This window comes from Rattus rattus, chromosome X (genome assembly GCF_011064425.1).
Source record: "Rattus rattus isolate New Zealand chromosome X, Rrattus_CSIRO_v1, whole genome shotgun sequence".
NCBI lineage: Eukaryota > Metazoa > Chordata > Mammalia > Rodentia > Muridae > Rattus > Rattus rattus.
The window spans coordinates 60,691,574-60,718,550 of NC_046172.1; the positions used below are offsets into that span (position 1 = coordinate 60,691,574).

The 26,977-nt window shown below is 45.6% G+C and overlaps 1 protein-coding gene across 1 annotated transcript; it reads right to left on the minus strand.

Moving 5' to 3' along the window:
- Positions 1 to 2,554: 2,554 nt before the first annotated feature.
- LOC116887932 (doublesex- and mab-3-related transcription factor C1-like) lies at positions 2,555 to 10,987 on the minus strand. The gene is given in 9 exon segments (XM_032889395.1): positions 2,555 to 2,716; positions 3,765 to 3,942; positions 4,120 to 4,180; positions 5,002 to 5,138; positions 5,429 to 5,487; positions 5,963 to 6,120; positions 6,176 to 6,227; positions 6,230 to 6,278; positions 10,961 to 10,987. Coding segments are annotated over 9 exon segments (834 nt in total). The 3' UTR covers positions 2,555 to 2,603.
- Positions 10,988 to 26,977: the final 15,990 nt, after the last annotated feature.

Genomic DNA, 26,977 nt, shown 5'->3' on the forward strand with positions numbered 1-26,977 from the left:
TTCAGAACTTCTATTTATGGGATATTGATTTTGTCAAGTGGAGAACAGGCAGGGATTACTAGCAGATCTACTGAAACTGCAAAATATATCAGTATCACTTCCAAACTGTGGCACAAAATTGCAGTGTCTTGCCTCACAAGAATACGTACGGGGGTGTGGTGCGGGTCGGTGAGTTTCTGGGCTATGTATCCTTCTGTTCTGATGCAGTTCCAAACCAATCTAAAATGAAGATGTTCATCTCTAGTGTAGCTAATCACATAGAAATATGTGGCCAAGTACACAAATGTGCATTTAAACATCAAATATTTTAACTGTACACTCTGCTCAATATTTCCCAAAAATGTTTTTGTTATAAAAATACTATTTTCCCAGAGGCTATAGTCTGTTCTTTGCCTTTTTGGCAGCAGAATGTTAATTGGATCTCCTTTGAGTTCACCTTGTGGGGAAAGGTGGGATAGGCTCTTCCTGGACCACAACAGTCAATTAATAACCTTTAAGTCACTCGAGAGTCATTCCTACATGCAGGCAATCACTATAATCTAAATTATATAAGGTCACCGCCATGTCCGCTATACCGTAAATTAAGAAACGTGTAGTCAAAATTCATCAATCCCTATTTATTTTCAACTTCTCACTATTATTCATATTTATATAGTAGTTACTCTGGAAGTCTGAATTTAAAAACATCTCTCAGCTTGGGAGTTCATTGGCTGGAACTGTGAATTCAGCAAGTGAGGGGCATAGAGAATTTACCACCTTGAACTCCCTTTCCCCTAGAAAGCTTGTGTTCGGCCTGTATGACAGCAGAGATGGTTTTACCTCAACACTTCCTGTTCAAATAGAAACTAACGATGCTCTGAAATGATGGATATGGTCAGACCTAACCATGGACGCCATGTAACATACGAGAGTCAAAAACGTATGAGGGTCAAAACAGAACAGACGTGAGGTTTTAAACCTGTGAACTCTGACCGGACACGACAAGGGGAGACATAGCCAAAAGTCACTGAAAATTTACACAGGTATACAAAGAGAATTAAAATATTCCAGATAGAGACTCATTATGAAACCCTTGGACGGGAGATTGTCAGATCTGAAGACCTCTGATACAAGGACGCCAGGCCTCGAAAAAATCAAAGGGTCCAGGGATATCAGTCTCTTACTTTCCCCAAATGTCTATTGTGTTATTCCTCTGTCTTCCCTCCTCTTCTTATGCTATGTTCTTCTACCAAAATACATTTCCCCTTTAACTTAACTGTGGAAACAAGGTGTGGCTTTGACGTCATACCACTGCAGGCACATGGGGACACATTCGTCTGTCACTGGAGGATCACAAACTTTGGAATGAAAGGAAGAAAGAAGGTATGTGATGGACGTCAGCCCAGCTTAATTCTCCAAATCCTCGGTTATTTCACAGGCTGGCGTCTCGGCCAGCAGACAGGGAATGTAAGAAGCCTGACTTCTCAGAGCCTCAGAAAAGAAAGGAATTGTGGTGTAGGATAGCGTCACCTTCAAACACGTGTCATCACAAGAACAAGCAGCAAGCCAGACAGGGTAAATCATGTCTGCAATCTTAGCCATGAGAGTCTAAGTCAGAAAGATCACGGTAAGATCCTTGGAGGTGAGCCTGAGGTACAGAGTGATCTCATGGTCAGCTGGAACTCCACAGTGAGATCCTGATTTTTTTTAACAAGGCAGTGAAGAAAGGACAGAAGTAAAAGGACACTAAAATGTCTACATCGAGCTGTGGCCAGCTCGTTGGCTGTCTGCCTGGTGGGGCCCGCAGTTCACCTGCTTGGAACATTAACAGAAGACCTGGAATAGTCTGGCTTTAAAACGTTCCTGTCAATCTTTCTGTGCGTTACCCTGGGAAACAAATAAAGGGCGCTTTTGCGAAAGCCTTCTACCCGATGCCTCTGCATCGACGTTGGAAGTTTCATTCAATAGTTAATGAAAAAATAAATGATTTGTCGACTTGCAAACTTGGTGGAGGTCACAACCCTCCTTGATATTTGTCTTATGGTGTTTTAAAAAACGACTCACATTTTTCAGAGCCTACAGCACATGTTTATTATTTGCCCCTCTACACATGCCTGGACACATTGGAAAGTCTTGGTGATTCCGCATGAATGATTACATGGTGTGCCAGTAAGTGAACAATCACAGGACAAATGAAAATGCTGGCATCCGAGCCCACTCGGAATCCCAGTGATTGGTCACATTAGAGCACACAATACTGTTTTTTCTCTACGAGCCACAGAATGCAATTATTCCAAAGGAATAACAGAGAGAGAGAGAGAGGCGTGCAATGTCAAACCTTACTCAAGTAAAAGGGTCTGGAAGCTTACAAAACTCCTGAAAACTTAATGATAATTTTTAGAAAGCCAGGCATGGTAAAACATGCCTATAATCTGAGCACTTGAGAGGTGGAGAAAAAATCAGGAGTTCAAAATCATCGTCAGCTGTGTACTGAATCCAAGGCCAGGCTTACTGTGTGAGATCTCATTGCAAAAAATAAAAATATTTAAAAACACTTGTCACTTTCGATATGAAACAGGATACTAAATAGGCAGTGCTGTAGTGAGACCTCCCGCTCTGGTCTCTTAGGTGAAGAAGGACATGCACTCCAGACTTCCAGTCAGAGAGACGGAGTTGGCAGCCCGTGAGCGTGGTGGTTGGCGGCTAGGAGGCTGCAGCCCCTTCTCTCCAGCAGAACCTGAAAACACAAAAGGAGAGGCCAGAGCCAAGTCACATACGTGTCGTCACCCGGCAGACCCTCCCACTTTGGTGACGCACCCAACCTAAGGTTTGTCCCTGCATCCGGGAACAGACACATCCCCTTATCTCTGATCTGGGCTCCACCATTTTTCCGTCACAGTCACCAAAATACCACTTTGTCAAATCTGGGGTCTGTAGATATGATCCTCACTGGGTAGGGGAAGTTCTGCCCCTCCTTACACTCCTCCCCTAGATTTTCTGGCCCAGCCTCTGTCACCATTTCTCCCAGACCTCTGTGAGAAGCACAGGGTCAATTTTCCTTCATTGCTCTTCATTCTAGTGTGTCGACCACCCACAGTGGCTCCCCACTAACGCCCTTCATCAGGTTGTTCTTCCTTGTTGTTTGGTTTGTTCTGGTTTGGTCTGGTTTGATCTGGTTTGCTTTGGTTTGCTTTGGTTTTGTCATCAGGGCTCGGCCTTCCTTCCCAGCCTCCACAGCTATGGAATTCTCCTCTGAGCTCATGACTGGAAGGCACGCAGCCTCCATATCTATACATCAAATTGCTCTGAGGTCATCCATCCCCACGCCCTCGTTCCCTTTCAGACCATTCCTTCCTGTGCATGACCTCCCAGGCCTCTTCAGTCTGCAGTGAACAGGGAATGCTGACCTGGGCTGGGAGTCACATGTCTAAGTCTATTCCCTCTATTTAATATGCTCTTGAACTCAGATAAGACCTGGCCACGTTGGGAGCCTTAGTCTACTGGGCTTCTTAGTTGTTGTTGTGATGGTGATGGTGGTAGGTTGTCAGTTTTGTTGTTTTTGGTTTTTTGTTTTTGTTTTTTGTGTGTTTTTTTGTTGAGGTTAGGCACTGGCCATTTGTTGTTGAGCAACAGTTGCTAACTTAAGGTCCACTGAGCAGCCCCTGGAATACCATCTCCTAAGACAGACTGAGGAACTAAAGTGTCAGAGAGAAGACAGTTCAAACTCAAAGGTCCCAGGTCCAACTACATTACCACAACCCCTCCAACTTCCCAACTCTCTCCACCTTGTGGTCCATGTTCAGGAAGGCAGCTATTTGGCATGTTGCCAAGCGGTTGTACAGAGGCAAAGTTAGGAGGAGGCAGAGGAGTGTTCCTCAGAGCCAACAGAGCCTCAGCAGCCTCCAGCTTCCTCTGCCACTCTAAGGCAGCAGCAACAGAATCCTGCTTGTTGACATTAGGGACCTGCAAAGGAAATGACATTAGAGAATGACAGCTGGGCAACCACACCTCCTCCCACCAGCACAAGCGCCCCCTCTAAGTGCCCAGCTCCTCCCAGTGACACCCCCCACGGCTTCTACTCTTCCCATCCACTAAGCTCATTCCCTCCAGGGGACCTGGACCCCACTACTTTGCCAGGACCTGTGGCTGCAGTAGAAGAGGCCCAGAGATGGCACGGTTTTGCACGATCACACTTGAGTATCTGGAAACAAGGAGACGAGAGGCCAGGGGATTAAACACTCTCTCTGGTGGACAGCTCCTACCAGAACACTTGGAGGACCAGGGGTTTGGAAATCTGGCTGGGCAAATCTGAATGGCTTTGAAAATGTTGGTGTGTTTCACCTTGGCACCCTCTTAGCCTGTTTCCTTTTAAAACTTTTCTATTTTTCTCGAGACACTAATTCATACCTCATCTTTCCTCCCAGAGCTACCTTGAAGAAGATGAAGGCTTCAAAGTGACTATGCTCTAATCTTCAAAGCATCTGGAAAGGTGTGAGTACCCTCCTTGTTCAAGGACTGATTCTTGCTTCCATTTTACCCAGTCTTCACTGGTCATGAAGGACAAGCCAGGAGTTTCTCTAGGAAGTTCTCTCTGCTGGCTTTCAGCCTTCCTCTGGGCCTCTATGGCCCATGTCCATCATGACCTCACCTCCCAACAGAATTGTCTCCCATATCCATCTATTGTACTACAGAGTAAGAGTCCACTAGTGGAGGTTTACTGTGTGGTAGGCCTTCTTCTAACCCTGTTGTCAGTGTCATAAATGTATACTGGTTGCCTAGAATGATTACTAGAGACCATATTCTTCGGTAAATGACATCAGTGACCCAAACTCTCAAGATTAGAACTTGTCAAGGCTGAGAGTGTCCCTCCCTTCACTTCTCCTTCCGAGGTGCTGCCTCCTTCACCCACTGCTTTCCTTCTTCCTTGTCCTCTTTCTTCTTTCGCCTTCCATGGCATCAACTGCAGTGTTGAGCATGGAATACTATGAGACCTTTCTGGCTCTTCATCCTCATTCAACTCACCTTTTGGGCCTGACAAAGGAATGGTGTTGCTCAGCAGAAAAAGAAATCACAGACTGCTGCTGCCAAGTCACTGGAGTGTAAGACAGAATGGCATGTTCGCGTGGCTTGTTGCTCATCAGAGTGCCATGAGAAGTTCCCTGCAGAAGTAGAGACAGCAGTAGAAATTTGGGTACCAGACCAAGCATGACCAGAGGAGAGATGGGCATGTTGAAGGATGAGTACATCAACCCACGATGTCAGAACTTGAAGACCTTGAAGATGGGGTGAGGCACCTTTTCATACTGAAATGCAGGAAGATGTTACACCTAAGGTCGCATGGGAGGTCATGGTAGATTTAGTGATGGAATGCATGTTATTAGGACATAATACAGGGGGACTGGCGAGTAGCTTCTGGAAGCACCTCCCATAAGCAACAGAGTCTCCTTACCTCCCGTGGGGTTTTTGGGGGCCTGGCCTCATGCTTGCGCACACTGCTCTCCTTCCCAACTGCAAAACACCAGGTATAGCTTAGATGAACTTTATTGTCCCCACCATTCCAAATGTGATGCATAAGTGTATCATAATGATGAACATCACTGTCCTCATCATTCCAACTATTCCAGTCACATCCTGGAGGCTTTGTTACATTATGTATCTTTCCCAGCTCTGAGATAACTTTCTTTTTCTAGTGAATGGCCACTAGGGAGTCTATGCAGAAGGATCACTTGTATGAGAACACTTTGGGTTAACTAGCAACATAGTGTCCCCAAAACAACAAACTTACTGACTCAGCAACAAAAATCTACCTCCGTGAAAACATAAGGACTTAAACAGACATTTCTTCAAAGTGTCTAATTCCTAATATCAATAAGAGGCATGACTACCAACTGTCACACTACAATTTCAAAACAGGGTTGCTGACAGAATTACGTATGTTCCCTCCTCCTAAACTTGTGTTCCTTCCCCAGTCAAAGACACTCACTGCGTTTTTCTGCTTCAACAGCCAACCTCTTGGCATGCTTGTGAAATTTAGATGGAACGGCCATATTCTGTATCACTCCTTGATCCAGGGACCTCTTCAGTCGTGTACCCTGCTCCTTCTTTGGGGCACTCCCAGCAGGCAAGAGCCCATGCTGTTCCCTGAAGTGAAGGATTTAAGACTCAAGATTAGTAATGTGCCAGACATGATACTCACAAGAAGGTGCACCACTGACATTTGTGGGCCTGAAAGAGGCAGAAATGTTTTTGATCCCAGATTTGGATAGTGATGCAGTGGCTGTAGAAATAGTCAGAGTGACCTATATGTCTTCTCGAGCCAAATTCAAGCTCCCCCGGGGAGCTCTGATCTCATGCGGGGAGTCAGAACCGCAGCTGGGTACATCAGGTACGTTTGTGTTCCATGGCTTTAGCGTCTGTAGTGGAGGTCAAATAGCACCTGGATCCCCTATCCTCCAGATACTTACTCTGCCCCTAGAAAGCTACATTTTCAATGACTAGAATTGTTCTCTCCACTCTGCTCACTGTTGAAATAAGTTTTCACTCCCTTCTTTTCCTATTGCTTCCTCAACTTTGATCTAGATTTTCTTAATTACGTAGTCTGCTTTCCAGAATTTCCAAGTGTGGAAAGCTCTTCACAGATCCACCAAAGCCCAACATGATAATGACTTTTCCTGCTTACCTTCATTCCTCACAATTCACTTTCATGCATAAATAGTCCTGAATCTTCAACAATAACTATACTCCATTCTGTCACATTATTAATTGTCTTCCTTTGGGCCTGTATTCATTTACTTCCACCATGGGATATTATGACCCATGCTCTTAGTCCACAACACTCGTAGTGAGATAGGAAACTGCCCTGGAAGCTTACTCTCTGCTACTACTGAAAGGTACTAAGCAAGTTTCTGAAAGGAACATGTTGTCAACATTCTTACCCAGCTGTGTACCCTGTGAACTGCACTGATCACCATGGAAAGAGATGTCCCTGAGTACAATAGTGAAAAAAAATGGTATGGGAAGAATTGCTTTCCAGTTGGATTTAAGGACTGAAAATGTGGCCAAGAACCTATGATTGGGGAGCTCAAAGGTCCCAGACGTGAATCTACTATTACTATTTTACTAAATGGACATGGTACCACTTGCCCTTTAAATTTGCCCATGTCTGCTCTTTGTTTTTTGTCTCAGTCTCTGGGAGCTATTGGGGGTCCAGGTTAGCTGACACTGTTGGTCTTCCTATGGGGATGACATCTCCTTCACTTCCTACAATCCTTTGCCTAACTCTTCCATAGAGATCCCTGACCTTTGTCCAATGCTTGAGGGTGTGACTACTCATAGGTTCACCATGATCCAGTAAATGGCCCTATACCCAGAGGTATATGGAGACCACAAATTGGAATCAACAGTATTTTTTTTAAATAATACTAGAGATAAAAATCAGCAGTTAACAGCATGTGCTGCTTTTGCAGAGGGCCCAAGTTCAAATCCCAGCATTCACAATAGGAAGTTCATAACCTGTAACTACAGTGCAGGGGATCCAACATACTTTTCTGGCCTTCATGCGCATCAGCACACACATGCATAAAGCTCCACATCCATGTACATAAATAGTAAATCTAACAACAACAAAAAAGACAAGAAGTTGGAAAGGTAGGAATGTTGGGAGATGGGGAGCTAGGGGTGGGTCTGAAGGAGTTAAGGGTAAAAGTTGGGGGTAAATATGATCAACATATATTGGATGAAATTTTCAAATAATCAATAAAAACATCAGGTATTTAAAAAGCACAAGAAATGTTATAAACCACCATTACTCATGAACATAACACAAACCTCCCTCATGAAATTTTAGCGGTTTGAATCAGTATGTGAAAAATATTCGTAACATAGTTTAGTCTAGGAGTGCAAGGCCATTTTACCTTTATATTTTTCTTAGATTTGTTTGTTTGTTTGTTTATATGAGTGTATGCATGTGCAATAAGAATGTATGTATGTGTACCCCATGCCTGGAGCCTGCAGAGGTCAGAGGAAGGCATCATATTCCCTGGAACTGCAGTTGCAGGGAGTTAAGACCACCATAGGAGTTCTAGTTAATGAACTCTGATCCCTGTAAGAGTTCATTACTTCTGAGCCATCACTCTAGCCCCTATTTTAACATTTAAATACCACAAATGAAGCTGGCCTGGTGGTACATTCCTGTAATATTAGCACTCAGGGAGCTGCAGCAAGAGGATCTGCATAGGTTGGAGGCCAGGCCAGACTGGGCTGTACTGTGAGCTCCAGGATAGCACACAGTAAGAACCTAGAGAGAGAGAAAGAGAGGGAGTGGGGGTACAGAGAGAGACAGAGAGACAGAGAGAGAGGAAAAAGAAGGAGGAAGATGGGCAGGGGAGAGGAGGGAGGGAGAGGAAGGGAAAGGAAGGAAGGAACAGGGGGGGAGGGGGAGGAGGGAAGGGGAGGGGGAAAGGAAGGGGAGGGGAGGGGAAGGGAAGAGGAAGGGGAGGAGAAGGGACGGGGAGAAGGAGAGGGGAGGGGAAGGAGAGGGGAGAGGGGGAGGGGAGGAGAGAGGGAGAAGGAGGGAGGGAAGGGAGGGGAGGGGAGGGGGGGGGAGGGAGGGGAGGAGAAGCCCATGAATGAATTTTACTGTCCTAATGGGATAAAAGAAGAAGAGTAGGTAGTAAGATGTGAGACAGAAGGCAATTTAATAACACAAAAATTCCACAGACTATATAAATCAAATACAAAAAAGTGTGATAATTTGGGAGTATAAGGGAATATTCTCAATTCAGTAATGTATACCTGCCAAAAAAGAAAGTCTGCTGCAAATGCTTGATACTGACAAGCTAATTCTTTTCAATTACTATGATTTCACTGCCAATTTATTTCTAGTTAACATATAAAATGATGAGTATTATGCCATTTTCACAAAGAAATATTTTACATTGCTCCTACTCATCCCTATTATGCTGTTGATCCCTCTCCATCCAGTCTTCTTTCTTCGAATAAAATGGTCCCCTTTGTACTTTCATGTCATATACACCCTTAAACACATTTACACTTGAAAGTTGATTCCACATGAACAAAACATATGAAATTTGTTGCTATTTTTCTGTTACCCTTCTTTTAAACAGTTTACATTCCCTTCATCTCTGAAATACTCTCACTTTTCTTGATATATGATGTAGGTTGTATGTGTGACAGAAAACACATGATAATAGAAAGACAGGATGTTCCTGTCAATACCTTAGAAATGTGGCTAAATATATCTCCAGATTCTCGCCATATGCATACAGCACTATATTTTATACTGTAGCTGGATCAACAACACAAAATGTAAATAAAGGCATAGAGATTGAAAATGACAAATTAAAATACTATATTCGGGAAGGGGAATTTGGGAGGAATTGGAGTGGGAAATAATGTGATAAAATATATGCATGAAATTTGCAAAGATTAATTTTTAATAATGTTTTACATAAGAAATACTCCATACTTTAGAAGAGTCATGTCCTGGTGGTCACAAATGATTTTAGCAAAGCTAGAAAATATGATAGTAGGACAAAACCGACTCTAGGTCAATAAAGTAGAAATGAACAAATGAAAACAGAGTTTTTAATCACATGTACCATAACAGTAAAATAGACGACGTATCTGCTGGGAATGTTGGCCCAATCACTAAAAGACTCAATGAGAGAAAACTATTAAAATCTGGCTGAGAAAAATTAAAATAAGAGAAAGTATGAAGCTCATCAAAAGGTCAGGACAGTCCCTCGCTGAAATCATTAACAAAATAAAAGTTATCACTCAAAGTTCTATGGCAATGTGTAGGACCCAAAATGGCTGACGACACTGGAGGAGGACAAAGATGGAGGAGTGAACTCCAGAAATAAAAATTAGTGTACAATACGGTGGTAAGCGCCACAGCATGGAGTCACCATGGGACTGAACGTACACACCAGTGAATTCAAAGGAATACCACAAACAACACTGCAAAACCTCTGAGATAAGGAGATGCCCCCAAAGAAAATTTTTTTAAAAAGCAAATAGACCTCAATTGTTCCGATGGCTCAAAAGGAGGTAACTCAAATGGAGTCATAGATTTACGTTTAAACTGCTAACTTTAAAAACCTTTGTCTGGATCATGACGACTGCCCAGCCCATTGGAGAAACCTCGCAGGCCCCAAAATATATCCACCACCCCCACCTTCCACCAGAAGGAGTCACATGGGAGCAATTAAGTACGCAACCTATAGATTGCAATCCCCTCAGGGAGGAAGGCTAGAGACGAGTCCCTCAGGCCTCAGGGCGCCATGCCCAGCACGAACTCCAGGCTTTTAGAAAGCATTTGGACACAGAACATCCTGAGAGCCATGAGAAACATCATAGTCCTAATTAGATGAGGAGACCACAAACAGGCCTCAAGAGCACCCCACAGAAGGACCACTCACCCTGAACCCGAAGGCCTCTGCATTTTCAGTTCAGCCAGTGGAACGTGTGTTCAGGCTGCTGAGCTGACCAGAGTGAAGAAGGAAAGACAGACAAGTAACAAGAAAGTTCGGAGGGGAGGGATTTAGGACACAGGCCACACACCAGAAATGTATCTACTGGTTGAGCACAGTGTTCTAGGCTGAAAGAGGGAGGAACCGGGCAATGAGAGGAGCTGAGAGCTATGAAGAAGGCGGGGTTTGGGCTAGGAAGAGGGCGGGTTTGAGCTACACAGGGGGCAGGCCAGACACTGCACACCCAGCGTAGAGGGTAGCTCAGCAGACCCGTGAGTAGAAGTCCTGGAGTGAGGTGTGCCTGGAGCCATCAGAGAGGCTGTTGGAAGCATGATCTTCGGGCCCTTCTGTCCACCTCCTGAGTTGGTACGTCTCATAGTATGTGGGCTGGAAGAGCCTCAATGGGGGCTGGGGGCTGAACAGGACAGGTAGCCCCTCTTCCCCTTCCTCCACATCTCCAACAGCTGTGCGGATGCACAACACAGTACCTGAAGGTGGTTGTGGACAGCAGCCATGTTGGGACTGAGTGCCACCTTAACTCTAACTTTCAGATTGGGAGAAACCCAATACAATTCTCCCAGGACGGTGTGGTCTATGCTCATACCATGGAGAACTCATCCAACAGCCCAAGAGGGACCAGGGAGCCTGCTTCTCTGCGAAGGAGATGGAGGGGCCGCTTCCAGAGAGCCCTGGCAAGCATGTCCAAGTTCTTCAGGTGAGGACCCCAGCCAGCCCTTGCCTCTCTCTCCACTCGCAGCTTGCCAGGCTGTCTCCCTTGCTCTCCCCCACACAGATCCCGAGTCCTCTTCTCAGTTCCAGCAGGTCTAATAAGCGTCTACCTCTGTTTTCTCCTCAGGAGAGTACACCGATCAAGCCGAGGCTGAGACCACGGGAGTCCCAGACAGGGACCCATGCACAGTGATCAAGACCTCCGGCACCTCAGGTCCCTGCTCTCCGAAGAATCCTGCCCCGTGATGTTGAAATAAATGCTGGCATACTTTCCAATGTTCTTTGGCTTTGTGAAATTTCTTTAACATTTCGTACTCACGTCAACTTAAGAAGTGTTGGGGATGATGTTTCGGTGATGCGGGTGGGAATATCTGAGAGGGGAGAGATAGAATCATTCTACCTGCCCCCAAAGCGATTGTGTTCCCTCCTTGAATCAATGATGCTTGCTCTGGGCAGGGGCATTTGTTACAATGCAGTCTCCACTCGAGTGTTTTTCCTCACAGATGACAGCTCTTCCCAGAGCCTGCCATACAGCAAGGACCCTTGTCCTCTAAGAAAGCTTCATAGCTGAACATCTTGAGCAGTGGTTGTGAAGGGGGTGGGGCACACACACATAAAGAATCTACAGAGACACTTAAGGGGCTTTAAAAATCATGCTCACAAACAGTATCCCCCCCCCAATCACAGCTCCTCAAGACCAGAGACCCACACAAGAGGTAACCTTGCCCCAACTAAGCAAGGCTGCTCTCCATATAATGACGGTTTCTTCACTTCCTGGTGACCTTGGAAGTTACTGCAACAGAGTTTCCTCAGGGCAAAGCTGGAAGGGAGGACAGAGCACAGCTGCTCTTTTTACCCTGAGGTAAAAGCAGGCAGTTTTACTGAACTATGGAGTGTATTTTCCCTGTAAGAGAACATAAACGGCCTATAGAAACACCCAAAAAGGTTTCCCCCTTTAAAAAACATAGTCTCCTGTACACTTGAAACTAGTGAATTAAAATATGCTTGGCTGAGGCCAGCTGACCCTCCTCCTTTCTTCCTGGGAGAGGGAGGACCCTCTCAGAGGTGGTGTAAGAGCAGAGAGCAGCTTTTCAAATCCCAAACCCTTGTTTTCAATTCCTGTAGAACAGCCAGGGCGAAATGCAGAGGGAGGGACTAGCCAACTAGTCCCAAAGCCCATTTGCTCACAAACGTCATTGCTTTCAAAAATAACTCACAAAGTCTGTATCTCGGCTCACTGAGTGAAAGGTACACACCTGGGGCAGGAGAGATGGCTCAGGGGTTAAGAGCACTAACTGCTATTAGAGGTCCTAATTTCAATCCCACCAACCATCTGGTGCTCACAACCACCTGTAAAGGGCTCAGAGCCCTCTTCTAGTTTGTCTGAGAACATCTGCAGCATTCTCATATACTTGAAATAAATACTTATTTTAAGAAGGTACAATTCATCCTGGAGGAGAGTGTGTAAGCAGAATTCACTGTGGCAGGAGCAGGAAACTTTCCCAGTTTTCACAACTGGGAAAAATGAACCTCATTGAGCAGGGGACACTGGGATTTCTATTTCCCCTTTTATTGAACCCTGAAACACAGTCCATGTAAGGACATGGTCCACACTCATAAACCGTCCACCTCTCCTCAGGACAGTGGTTCCAGAAATATCTTCATAGACATATGCGGAGTTATGTCTCCCAGTTGATTCACAATACAGTCAGATCCACAGTGAAGGCTGGTCATTACCACTTTGTTCATCCCAGTGGCTGTCTATGGCACATTTGATGCTCTGAGCATCATCTGTCCTCAACAGTCATCAGTCTACTCCCTTGGGCCCTATGATAGCTGGTTTCCTATTGTTGTGAATAACACCATGGACCTAAAGCTATCTGGGTAGGAAAGGGCCTGTTTCATCCCACAATTTAGGGTCCTATTCTTAAGTGACCGAGGAAGACAGGAACTCAAGGCAGGAACTGAAGCAGAGTTTATAGAGCAAGGCTGATTACTGCCTAGTTTTCCTGGCTCGTTCAGCCTATTTTCTTACAAAACACAAGGCCACTGGCCTAGGGATAGCCCTGCCCCAGTAGACTGGGCTTTCCACCATCACTGGTTAATCAAGAACATATGCATGCCAGTCTGACACAAAGATTTCCCCAACTGCGCTTTCCTCCTGCCAGATGACCCTAGCTTATGTCACGTTGACAAAAAGGTAAATAAATCAGTCCAACCTCATTGGGAGGTTGAGCACTATACCATCACTTATCAAGTCATAGTTGAACCTGAGGTCCACCATCCCAAAGGAAGCATAGAATTTTCAATTCCCAGCACACAGGTAGTCTGCCCGGTGGTTATGCAATCTTACTTTATAAACCTATGCATGTTCATGTGAGTGACTGTCTTCCTCTGTGTGTGTGTATGTGTGTGTGTGTGTGTGTGTGTGTGAGAGAGAGAGAGAGAGAGAGAGAGAGAGAGAGAGAGAGAGAGAGAGAGAGAGAGAGAGGGAGAGTAAACACTGGATGTCTATAGAAATATTTAGTGAAATGTGGTTGGACTCAGTAGAGACACTAGGACTCAGGTAGGACAAATGCAGCTGGATTGAACTATGAGGAACCCTCGCAAACACTCGTCCTCTCATTCCATACCCCCTCTGCCCAGCACTCACTAGACTCAAGTTTACGATGGCCACAGAAGTACAATCTCCCCACTGACCACAAGACACTCACTGGTGTCATTCAGCAATATCAGGACATTTTTGTCTCCCAAATGATGTACCTCTGCCACTGATCTCACCCTTGCTACATTCACCTATCCAAGTCCTTCTAGGACGATGGTTCTCAGCCATTGGTTCTCAACCCCCATGGGGGTTGCATATTGATATCCTGAACATCAGATATTTTCACTACGACTCACAACAGTAGAAACTTAAGTTCTGAAGTGACAATGAAATAATATTTTTGTTGGGGTATCACTGCATTTGGAAGGTTGAGAACGATTGCTCTAGGCACTGACAAGCCTGTCTCTTGCCTCCGGCTCTGTACACAGCTACAGAGTCACAACTTCACAGGAGAAGATACTTTCGTCAGCCACCCTGGGCTCTCACAAGTGATTCTTGTACACTCACCAATTAAACGTTTGTTCTAAGCCAGGACCCAGGACATGGTCCAGTGTGAGTGTTGACTCTTCTCAGGCCCAGAGCATGTGGAGTTTTAAGCCTGGGATCTCATAGCTGTATGCATGTGTTCACCCCAGCGTTCTCAAAAAAAGCTCAAAATAAAAATTGTATGCAATTAGGATTTAAAAGTATATGAAACATTGTGAAATGACTACCATCAAGCTAAAAAGCACATCGGTCGTCGCCCAGAGTAACCATTATTCCTTTGTGGTGAAAACACTCAGGATTTCTACCTTGCTGGTTTCAAGGGCACAGGGAAGTCTTAAATATATGATGAATGTAAGTGTTTGATACAGATTTAAACTTGCAATGTTGTATCATAATGGAACGATGTGTTTTAAAAGTTACAAACAGCTAACACAGCCTATTTATTATGTACTTCATAGAGCATATACAGCACATATACAATCTTCAGCTATGAATACTCTTAACCACGAGCACCGAAGTCTACATTATATTCTTATACAAAAAAATAAGTGTGTGTCTGTCAACGGGCCTCTTCCCTTTGGCCATCTGTACCTCCCAGACAATGGCAACCACTGGCCTCTCACTTTACCTCTGAGAAAGCAGGAAACACATCCTTCTTTTTTAAGTCTCGGTGCACCTTAGTCCTACTTCACCCATGTTAGTGAACAAGAGCCAACTGAAAGCCCTGCCGGTATTTCTCTCTATTGGTAGCTAAATGGTGTTTTGTGTGTGTGTGTGTGCACATATGACTCTGTGTCTGAGAAAGGGTATTTTTTAAAGACGCTGTGGTTTGTACATTAGGCTTTTCACATGGTAAGTAGGCGTTGTCCTGCTTGGCTATATCCTAGCCCATCTTTACAGTAGGAAGAAATTTGACGTTGTCTACTACATTTCAGCACGTTGTACTTAAACTCACTCTCTAACACATGCAAGCCTTCCTCCCTCTGAATCAGCCTCCAAGGTGCCTGGCATTGGAGGATTTGCCTCCCCACACTCAGATCCAACTATACTGGTGATCTATTTGTCCTCTAACAGACATTGAGCTTATGTCCCTAAAACAGGTGTTGGTGGTGATTCTTACCCCGGCATGGGAATGCAGAAAGACTTGCAGTGATTAATGGTATTTCCTTTGGACACACCACCAATCTGGGTGCAGCTAGAATGCAAGGTGGTTCACATTTTAATGTTTTGAGATGTGTGCATGGTGTTTTCTTCAATAGTTGCTGTGCTGAATGGGGGAATTTGCTCCTCGTTGACCCTAATTCCCAAATCTGCCAATATGGTAATGCAAAGGTGAGTGGACATCTCACTTTGAATTTCACTCATGTTTTCCTAATGATTATTGCTGAAAACTTTTGTCTATATCTGTTGGCCTTTTGTATCTCCTTTCACCAATGTCTAATCAGGTCCTTTGTACATGTGTGATCCTCCTGCCTCTGCTTCCTGCAACAAATGCTACTGGCATGTGCAACTACAACCGGATCCTTTGTCCATTTGTAAGCATGGATGTCTGTGGGTTTATTTTGCTACTGAGTTCAGTTTCTTCCTTATATTTTTGATATTTATCATACCTTGATGCCCACATGAAGTCCTACCAACATTCACAGTATCTAGAGGACAGAGACCTAGCACTTGGAGGATTCTGTGCTGCCTAAATGGTTGTCTGAGGGACAGCACAAATTTTTCACCTCAGCTGAGACGACATGGCTCTCCACCCATTCAACACTTGTGGCTACAGTGAAGACCTGAGTTAGAGGAATGGACCTGGGGAGGCAGGTACTAAATAATGGTAAGGCCAATGTGAATCTCTTGATACCCCTACCCCATACATCTTGAGGCTCACACAGGGTCCTGTCCAGCGCACCCCATCCTCAGGGCAATTCTGGGATGTTTTGTCTCTTGGGGTGTGGTGGAAGTCAGACACTTATAAAGTTATAAGGACAGTAGATTGGAGTTTTTACAACAGTGGGCTGTGAAAGCTGGCAGTGAAAGTTTCCAGAGCTTTGGTTGGTCATTGCCTTGTGAGTGGGGAGTGTTTTTCCTTTTTACCTAAATTCTCACTATATCCAGCAGGTATGGCCTTGTTTTAATATGTGTGTCACTGGGAGTGGCTTTGAGGTTTCAAGAGCCCACAGCATTGCAGGCGACTGGCTCACCCTCTCTCTGCATGCTTACTTTCTCAAACACTTAGCTCACAGCTACTACTCGAGCAACATGGCTGTCTCCTGCCTGCTAAGCACTGTGTCTATCTGCCTACTGCTATGCTTCCGGCCATGGCTTTCATGACAAATTCTGAATCAGTAAACAACCCCCCAGCCAAACACCATTTTCTTTACCTAGTTGCTTTGCTCATGGTGTCTCTTCAGAACAATACAGAAGTAGCTAAGACACTGACATGAAACTCATGATGGATATCACACTATCCTAAAACTTACACTGCTCCAGCCTCAGTCTCCTCTAATGAGATGGCAGGCATGTGCCAAAATGCCAGGCTTAGGTTATATTGCATGTGTTGTCCATCCACAGCTGAGAGGAAATAGTTGAGGGGCACAGCTAACAATGGCAAGAGTCAGCATGGGCCCGGCACTTGCATAGCACTTGGATCTCTCTCTCTCTCTCTCTCTCTCTCTCTCTCTCTCTCTCTCTCTCTCTCACACACACACACACACACACACACACACACACACACACACACACAGAGTAAAGCTGGTTAGCTGGCCCTATACACTTGTATAGATCATCTTGTGAGCAATGTTCATCAAGGATTCCTCTCCTTCAAAGTTGGTTACATATCGTGCAGCTGAAAAATCTTTCTCCTCCTACTGCAGATCAAAATCATGCATTGGCCGTCTTGCGCCAGGCTTGTATCCTCAGTGATAGAGACACTGAGGTAGAACATTATGAGTTCAAGAGCTACACTATCCACAACACTTTCCACAAGAGCTACAACAAAGCAAGCATCTGCTTCTGACACCAATGTTATGGGTCTCGGGTGTTAAGACCTCAGGAACAAGCACCATGTTCTAGCAAGCTTTTAGCCCACATTGCTGCAGGCGATGCCAGGGCATCCTCAAAGGCCAGTACCATGGAGAGTTCCCCTGGATTGGGGCCTTTTTCAAGACTCAACACTAGATGTGGATCTTCTGACAGATGCGGTTAGTGAACATTTTCTCCCATTCTGCACGCTGCCTTGTTAGTGGATTGGCTGCTCTTTGCTGTTGATCAAATTGGTAAAGAAGGCCAGGGCTTTACAGGAACTCCTCATCTGTGGTGATATCTGCATCTAGCAATTTCAGAGGTTCAGGTCTGACACTAAGTCAGTCATTCATTTGCCATGAAATTCTCCACAGCCAGGTGGGTAAGTAACACTGCTCTTCTGCAATTGCCATGTACATTTTTAAGTGAATTCAATCTGGCCAACAAATCTTGCATGTTTTTTCCATCTGAGGATCACGGGTTTTATATAGTTACATAAAATCATAGATATGTAGATGATACTATCCAAGTAGAATGGAAGCAGTCTAGAAAGAACTTGGGGCTTGCCATCAGTGAGGAGGGAACAATGCGAGAGTAAGTGGTTGTGGTGGGTTATTCATACACTTGCATGATATTGTCTGCATGAAACTCAGTTCTGTGTAAAATGAATAGACACCATTTATGAAACAAAATGCCTACTGGTCTGTTGAGCACATGAAGGAGAAGAAGACTTTCAGGTCAAGGATTCACAGGGTCTCTTTGAGACAGTTTCTGCCTGTGGGTTTCCATGTGGTACCTCTTGGCTTCCACCAACCCATGGAAGAGAAACCTGGAGTTTGGTTACAGATCCATGGTGGACCTGGGGTGTTAGACATGGAGAACTTATGGGCCGTTCAGGAGACCAGGAAGAGCCTCTCTGTATGCTCACGGAATTCGCCAACATGAGGATGGAACTGGAAACTGGAAATATTCAACTGAGAAGTGAATGTGATATGTTTCAGTAACTGCAATTTGCACAGTGCAAATTCTTTTTTCCCTAAGTCTTAAGCTAGAGGATTTATACACACCATTTTCAATAACCCTGTTTATTATGGGTCTTGGTGTACTGTGCTGGTACAAACTATTGATTAGAACGGACTTGGAGGAGTAAGGAGGAGAGGACTGGAAACAGATATGCAAGTCAGGGAGGAATCCCAAGGCTCAAAGGAGTCCAGAGAATGTATCAAGTTCTTGGCCAGCAAGGACTTGTCTGCTGAATGGACTGTGAAAAACAGGGCCAGGGACAAAGGGATAAAAACATCAGAGGGAACGGAACATCAACCTTCAAAACACAATGAGATGAATGGCTTTTCGTACTCCGGAAACTAACTCCTTTTGTATGCCACATGGGTGTCACACTTCTAGAAGATCTGAAGGAGTCTGCATGTGGCTGAGACAGGACGTACCTGTATGAAGACAGAAAAATGGCTCTCCCTGGAGGCTGCTCTCCACCCACATGCAACAGAAAGTTTGGGGTCCTAACATTGAAGGATAGTAGATAGATCTCACTTCCTTCGCCATGATAAGCAAACTCAGGAACGTGTGGAGTCAGTTTCCATTCAGTGTGACTGATTGTTTAGCACAAATGGACAGGGACACAGGTCTTTATGATTCACTGATGTGTGGAATGGATGTAGGTCTTGGCTGGCTGTGGTGGACCCTACTGTTAGGATATGTTAAAGTCAGAGTCAGACAGATCACGAAACTGAATCCACTGTATCTACAGAGAGCTCCCAACTAACACTCGGTGAAGGCCAGCAATATCATGACTAGGCCTAAGAATTATCAGGGCAAGGACTGGCTATGCTTAACACATTGTGCTTCCTAATTTTTTATTATTAATTGATTATTTTCTTGATATATTTCCAAAATTGTGCCTACCTCTTGGTCAGCCCTCACAGAATTCTTCCCTAATCCTGAATTCCCTTTCTCTCTGAGAGGTGGAGTTGTGGGCAACGCCCCTCCTGAGGTATCACCGCTCTACAGAATTAGGCAATCCTCTCCCACTGAGGCCAGACAAGGCAGTGTTCTGCGACAAATGTGCCAGGGGCCTCAAAGCACCCTGGTGTTTGCTTTTTGATTGGAGTCTTAATCTCTGGGGCGTCCAGGGCTTGTGGTGAGTGACACTACTGGCCTCCCTAAGGAGTTGTCCTCCCCTTCAGTTCCTTATTCATCAGGGAAATGTAAATCCAAGTGACCCATGGATTCCCTCTTACACGAATCAGAATGTAAGAGATCAAAACCGCAAGCAATGACACACACTGCCAAGGCGGTGGACAAAAACAAGACAAACACTCCTCCATTGTTGGTGGGATTGCAAGCTGGTACAACCACTCTGGGAATCAATCTGACAGTTCCTCGGAAAACTGGAAATAGTTCTACCTGAGCACAAGCTATACCACTCCTGGGCACATACTCAAAAGATACTTCACTTTACCACAAAGACACTTGCTCCACTGTGTTCATAGCAGTCTTATTCACAATGGCCAGAAACTAGAAGCAATCCAGATGTCCTTCAACTGAAGTATGGACACAGAAAATATGTTTCAGCTACACGATGGAATACAACTCAGCTATTAAAAACACAGACATCTTGAATATTGCTGGCAAGTGGATAGAAATAGAAAATGACATCCTGAGTGAGGTAACCAAATCCCAAATGACCTGAAGGTTATATATACACTGGTAAATGGATATTAGACAGAAAGTACAGAATACCCATCATAAAACCCACAGACCCTGAGAAGTCAAACAAGAATGAAGGCCAAATTGAGGATGCTTGATCCGACTTAGAAGAGGGATCAAAATAATCATGCAAGGCAGAGGGAGGAAGGGAGCTGGGTGAGAGACAGGCAGGGAGAGGCGAATAGGTGGTGAAACCCGGGTGCGAAGGGCCAGGAGGAAGGAGTTCCAGAGAGCCAGGAGAATGAAAATATGCAGCTGACGGGGGTTAGAGAGGTTGGGGAACCTTATGAAAGTCCCAGAGACTTGGGATGGGGAGGATCCCAGAACTCAATGTGGGTGACCTTAGCTGAAATGCTCAATAGTGTGGAGATGGAGCCTGAAGACACCTCCAGTAGATAGACAGGGTTCCCAGTGGAAGGATGGGGACACCAACCCATCTTCAAGTTTTTAGACTCCAAAATGTTCCTGTCTAAAAAATGAAGGAATATAAATGGAACAGAGATTGAAGGAATAACCAACCAGTGACCTGCTCAATTTGGGATCTATCCTCCGGGAGGGCACCAATCCCATATAATATTACTGATGCTATGCTTTGCTTATAGACAGAAAGCCTAGCACGGTTGTCTTTGAGAGGCTCTAGTAGCAGCTGATTGAGACAGATACTCACAGCCCAGCATTGGACTGAGGTCTGGATCCCTATGTGGAAGAGTTAGGGAAAGGATTGAAACATTGTACTTTCTATCCACCGGTCTCCCTCCCTCTGATTATGTCTTTCTTCCTGTCTTTATCTTCGTTTCAAGGCAAGGTTTTCCACACAGGATGGCATAGTCATCACGATTATGTACTTGAGCTTCTGACTTCCTGCCTCTACCTTCTGAGTCCTGCAATTGTAGATATTTGTGACCACACCTGGCTTTTGGCTTGCATGGATAATTTCTGGGGCTCACAGGATCCCCAGACCCAATATACACCAGAATACATTTTCATAAGTCCTATTGGTCAAGGACGCTCAGTCTTTCCCCAGAGTCTTGGGGCACCCCTATAGACACTAGATAGATGATATGGGTGGTGGGGTGTCCCATGTGAGCACCCCAGCCAGTCTCTGCCTCTCTCAAAGCACCAACTCTAGCATGTGCCACAAATTCTCTACTTGCTTGAGGATCACTTATCCCTCTGGTCTCCTTCCCAAAGAAGACAAGTCAGGAACTCAGATAGCAACAGAGTCACAGACATGGAGTCACAGGTGGTGAAGTTCTGTCTGCTGCCCCGAGGTCCTTACTCCCACTTTTTCTCAATTTCTAAGCACATTTCAGTGGCGTGGTTTTATAAAATTTGTTCTCCCTGCCACAGGACTGTATGTCCTCTGTATATAACGTTTGTGTGTATCTGAATTGTGGCTGTAAAATGCTGTTGGCCAAGCCCACGGGACTGTATACATACGGTCTGTGTATGTGGTTTACATGTTTTGGAGTAGGTGCCAGTAAGTGACTAACACATGAAGGTCACCATAGTACTGCTTTCTGGTACTTCATTTCAAGTGGTTGTCACCATCAGGCACTGAGGGACAGCTGTAGTGCTCAGTGAGATGACCGAGGGTGGAAGGTTATGGAGCTGGGTCAGAAGGAGCCAAAATTTCCCAGAAATCACCCTAGGGCACAGAGGAAGAAGTAACTTACAATGCCACCCCGACCCGAGAGAGTTTCATTACCACAAGGTGTGGTTCATCACCTCTGGTTATTTATAGCACAATGTGTCACCCTGTGTGTTTCTGCCTTTTGGGAGAATTCGGATAAATCACAGCAGGCATGATCCCCACCTGTCTCGGGTGCTAAGAAAATCCACAGAGGCACAAAAATGGTTTGACTGTGGCTGAGGCTTTGAGTAGGAATTTTGGCTTCCTGGGTACTGGGATCCTGCCAAATGGATCTTTTGAGCTCGTGGCACTGCCTCCCGTACAAGGTTCCAATCACCATGACTCTGGAACGGTGTGTACAGAAGCCATGGGGGAGCCCCTTTGTTGTATGTTTTCCACATTTAGAATGTGTTCCAGTGCAGCACCCCAGGGAATAATTCACCAAAAAATCAGAGTATAACGGGGCCCGGCCTACTGCTTGCCAAAATTGTATGGGGCTGCAAGTGCTGCTCCCTGCCTGTAAGCGTCCCCTGAGTACTGGGAAGGTGCTGAGTACTCTTCCATCTATACTCAATGCTATCTTTTCTTCAGTTGTCTCCCACCACCTGTCCTGCCTATATGTTTCAAGTTTGTGGAGAAACATGTGAGGTAAGCAAGCACTCTTCTAGAAGAGCCCCGAAGGACAACGTCATGTGGGCACTTGTGCCCCGCCCCAAAATGGGCCCAACAGAAGGCCATGCTTCTAGCCAAGAGGATTTGGAAAATGTGAACTATGGCCTTCCTGTTCAAGTGCAGGTTATCTCAAGACTTAGCTTTCCCTTCCATCCTTAGGAAAACTTCCCTTTGCAGCAGGGACTGCACACAATCCTGGTGGAGATGGGCATCTGGCAGGGAGCCCATGGCAGTATATGTCTAATTGCCAGAAAGTAGCTGAGGCCATCATCCATCTGCCCATTAGGAACTGGATCCTGCCAATAGTTGGTTCGCTTTCAGTCAAGCCTATGGAATAGATCCCATGGTCCCTAGGCGTCTGAAGCCTCAAATGCAACGGGGTTTCTGAAAGGCTGAGAAGTGGGTGCAGATTCCCTGATACCCAAAACCCTCAGAGTTCTAGTGTACATTCTCTTAAGCTCTTATGCTTGGACTGATTTGCTAAGGAGCAGTTGCTAATGGGGAAGACAACAGGAATACCCACAGCTTGTGTACAAGTGAGAGAAGGCCTGAGACAGCCTGCGGGGGTTTCCTGTGACCTGGGAGGCACAGAATGCGCTCACTTCTCAGTAAGACCCTGGGTGGAGTCCCAGGTTTGCAGTGAGTCATCGGTGTGGCTTGAAAAACTTCATGATGCCCTTTAACCTGAGTTAGTGCTTCTGTGAAGTCAATGGACACTGACCTTCAAGACTTGTTAAATATACAGCAATTTAAATAGCCACTGTGGCAACAACTGGAATCCTCTAGGCACTTAGGAAACAGTAGGCTTTACTATTAAGGTAGGTGACCTTGTTCCTACCCAAAATTCGCCTCTCAGGAGTTTCCCCACTGACTCAGGAGTCTTCTGGTCCTAAAAACATTATCTGCAGCTAAAAGATCTCTCCAGTAGGGAACACAAAAACCTCTGTTCTGGACGGGAGGCACATCAGACAGGATACATTTCTATAAACAATTGTACTGTGAGGAAGAGAACGCTGGCCTTATCAGTGCGCACAATGAGGCCATGTGGTATGGACAGAAGGTCAAATACACTCCTTCCACCGCCTCTATAACTCTTGTCTCTCCTGTATCCTCCCATCAGTTCCATCCGGCGAAATCTGCCTGTTGTCCTTGACTTACTTTTTAGGTCCTGGCCCCCTAAATCTGCCACTTGTCACGCATTTCCAATGTGCTGGGACCCTGTCATTTCTTTCACAGCCAGGCAGGGACAACAATTAAGTCCCATCCATGACCTAGTGAAATGGCGTATCCCAGCTCCACCGGGCCACAGAGGAGAGGCTCTGGGCACTGCCCCTTGTGCAGTCACACGCATGTACATTACTTTGGCCTTTCCATCAAGACCTCAAGAGGGGCCATTAAGCAAGCCCCACAACATACATACTGCACAAGTCCCAGGGAACATTCGTAAACAGTCTTGTGGAGCCTTCCTTGTCTATCAGCCATTTCCAAATGAAAAGATTTTGTAAGAGAATTTGCCTCACTTCCATACACCTTCCGTCTCACCCCCAGCCTCAGGAATCTCCACATTACTGTGAACTCTGCCTTCACTCAACAAAGAGCACCTCCAATTCTCCTCTCCCTTGGGGCCTTTGCACTTCCGGCTCCTCTCTGGACCCACCGTTCTCTTACAAGGGTTCACTTGCATTCTGGGTCTGTGAGACTGTAAATTAATTGCAGGCAATAGTTCTCCCCCGCACACACCACAAAAGCAACTCTTCTCCTGAAAGAGCGGCAGATCAGTGTGGATCCTTTTGGAAAACTTCATGTGTAGAGGAAGAGCCTTATGAAAGCAGGATGGGTCTGTGATGCTGATGCAGATGGCAGAAGTTTCCTCTATCCCCATGCGATCCTCTAGTCTTCCTCCCTCCCCCTTGCTGCTTGTCCTCCCATTCAATCCTAATCCACTTTCCAACCCATTCTTTCTTGCTACATCACTGCAGGCTTGTGGACATTTTCTGTTTCTGCTCTAATGAGTGCACACAACCCTACACACACCCACTCACACGCACACAGTGTTCTCTTCTCCACATACCTGCTGCACACTGACCTGTGGCCTCAGGAAGAGCCATTGTCAAAATTGCCCATATTCAGACACTGCTCTAGGGAACAGCTTTGCCTTCATGACCTGTCCCACTCTGGAGGCATCTGGGAAAAGGCTACACACTCCCCTTTTGCTGGCCCCAACAGGAAACCCAGACATTCGCAGAGCAGAAGGCAGACCCAGTTGAAGGGGGAGAGCAATCTGACTGAAGGCTTTTGGGAAATCCAGAAATGTCTGTAGGATGTTCAAATGAACACTGGGTAGTACTAGAGAGAGTTTGAGGATAGGGGAGGAGGGGGAGAGAAAGAGCGACAGAGAGACAGAGGAGGAGGGAGATGAGGTTCTGATGCCTGTTCTTCCTTTCCACTCTTCAGGTCACTGCTGGAAGTAGAAACTTTAGTGAGAGGATGTCACTCTCCAACTCATAAGAAGGCGAAGGAAGTGGTGTGACTCATCACAGCTCAAAACCAACAGGCCATGAAGGAATTTAAAGGAGTGGAGGCCTCAATATAAGGTGCCCTAACCTCTCTCTCCTTGCACAGCACACAGAGAAAGCCAAACAGAGGACCCCCATTCCCCATTCAGCAGAACTTGATGTCCCAGCTATACCACCTCACTCCTAATTGATTTGGCAGAAGGCCACTGCTTTTAGTGTCAGACTGGCACAACCCCCCTCAATTGTCCTTTTCATGGTGGACGCTTCATTATGCCTTAGGTCCTGTCCCCTGTCCATGGGTTCAAGGCAGGACCCACAGGTCACCCCTAATTAGAATCATAGTGTTCTCAGATTGCTCTCTTGTCAGTGGTACCTTCTATCTCTGTGACAATAAACAAGGTGAAACTGTTTCCATGGCTACCATTCCCTATCATCTCTGTACAGCGAAATCTTTCATTGAGCGACCTATGAATTTCTGTATACCTGAGCATACTTTGATTCCAAATCCCAGGGTACTGGGACAGGGCAGCCTGGTGGCAAGGTTCCTAAGGCCATCGGTGTCAGAAGGGGCTGCCTCCAATGAAGTGTCCTCCATGTACCCATCTGCAATGACACTGTCACCCTGACATGGTCCTCTCATCATATCCAACATGGTCAATTTTCAAAGCCCAGTGCAATAATGTGGGTGGACTGAATAGCTTCAGTCAGACAGGTCTGTAGGACATCATCAACCCTGAAGTCACAGGACAGACCTCCCAAATGCAGACCACTCTAATCCTGCCCTGCAAATTTCTTAAGAGCCAAACCCTTCTGAGCAACCATGCCCCAGAACACAGTGTATCCACTTTACAGGAAGCTGAACTCGGTTGTCTCCTGGTAGCCATGCTTAAATTTTGCAAACACAAGGTAGAGCCAGCAGCAGCTGCTCCTTTGTGGTTTCAAAGGTCACTGCAGCTGCCTGGTAGTGTTCCTCTTGAGTCCTCCCCCTCACAGCCCCCTCCACCACAGAATGCCTATCCTCACTCATACCAGAGAACTAATCCTCTGCAAAACATCCCTGATTCCATGGCAACCGCCCAGGCTGGAGAGTTTCCAGACTGAGCTGACAATCTCATAGCTTCTTGATCCTCTCTGCCCTCCCTGTGGCTTTACTGACCTCACCCCAGCCCAGGTAAGGGAGGCCACCTCTGAGTACTGCCTACCCAGATTAAACCCTGCCCCAGGATCTCAGCTTGATCAAAGGGACATTTTCTGAACATTTCTCATATGTCAGCCATCAAAGTGGCAGAACTGAAGGGACAGCAACAGCAAAATCAAGACTGAAGAACAATAAACAACAACTGAACCTCACACATGCACATATCTTCCTTGGAGATTCTTCCATCCATGGTCAATTGATGTTTAAATATAACATTATGGGGGGCTCTAAATTGTATTTCCAGGTTTTTTCTAGAGAACAGGCTCTGTGACTTCAAAAGAGTGTTAAAAGTTGAAAGCTAAAGGGCTAGGAAAAGGTCCCTCCGTGTGAACATAAGGAAAGCTGGCACTTGGATTAGGTTACAAATACTGTGCGTGTGTCTTGAAACTTATCAGCTCATCGCTTTCTGAGATGACTGGTAAGTTGTCTCGATCGTCAGGTAAAATTAAAATAAAAAAATTAAAAAATTTCTTTCTACTCTGTGCAATATGAGTCTATTTTTGTGTCTAGGAAAATCAGAACCATGTGTACCCTTGGAACCACACAGAGGCATGTAAATGCATGTTTGCAGAAATCCTGAGTAACGGGGCTGGTGATGGTGGAAACCACATGGAGGGGCTTCTCTTAAATCTGTCACCTTTCCCGTATTCTTTGGTAAGAAGGTACAGAAGGACGATATATGAGCATTACAAGATTTCAACAGGACCCATTGCCATGTGTCCTGCGAATAGATCTGTAAGCATTGTAATAAGCATCAGGCCTCCCACCTTTTAAAAGCTTCTGAGAAGCCGTAGGCCAGTCACAAGACCTTCCTGGGACCTGCCTATGCACATAGTCCTTCCCACAAACAATTACCTGTAATTTATCCAGTTGTTTCTCTGGGCTGACAGGATCTGGACTCTCCCCTCGGGAACACGCACTACAACT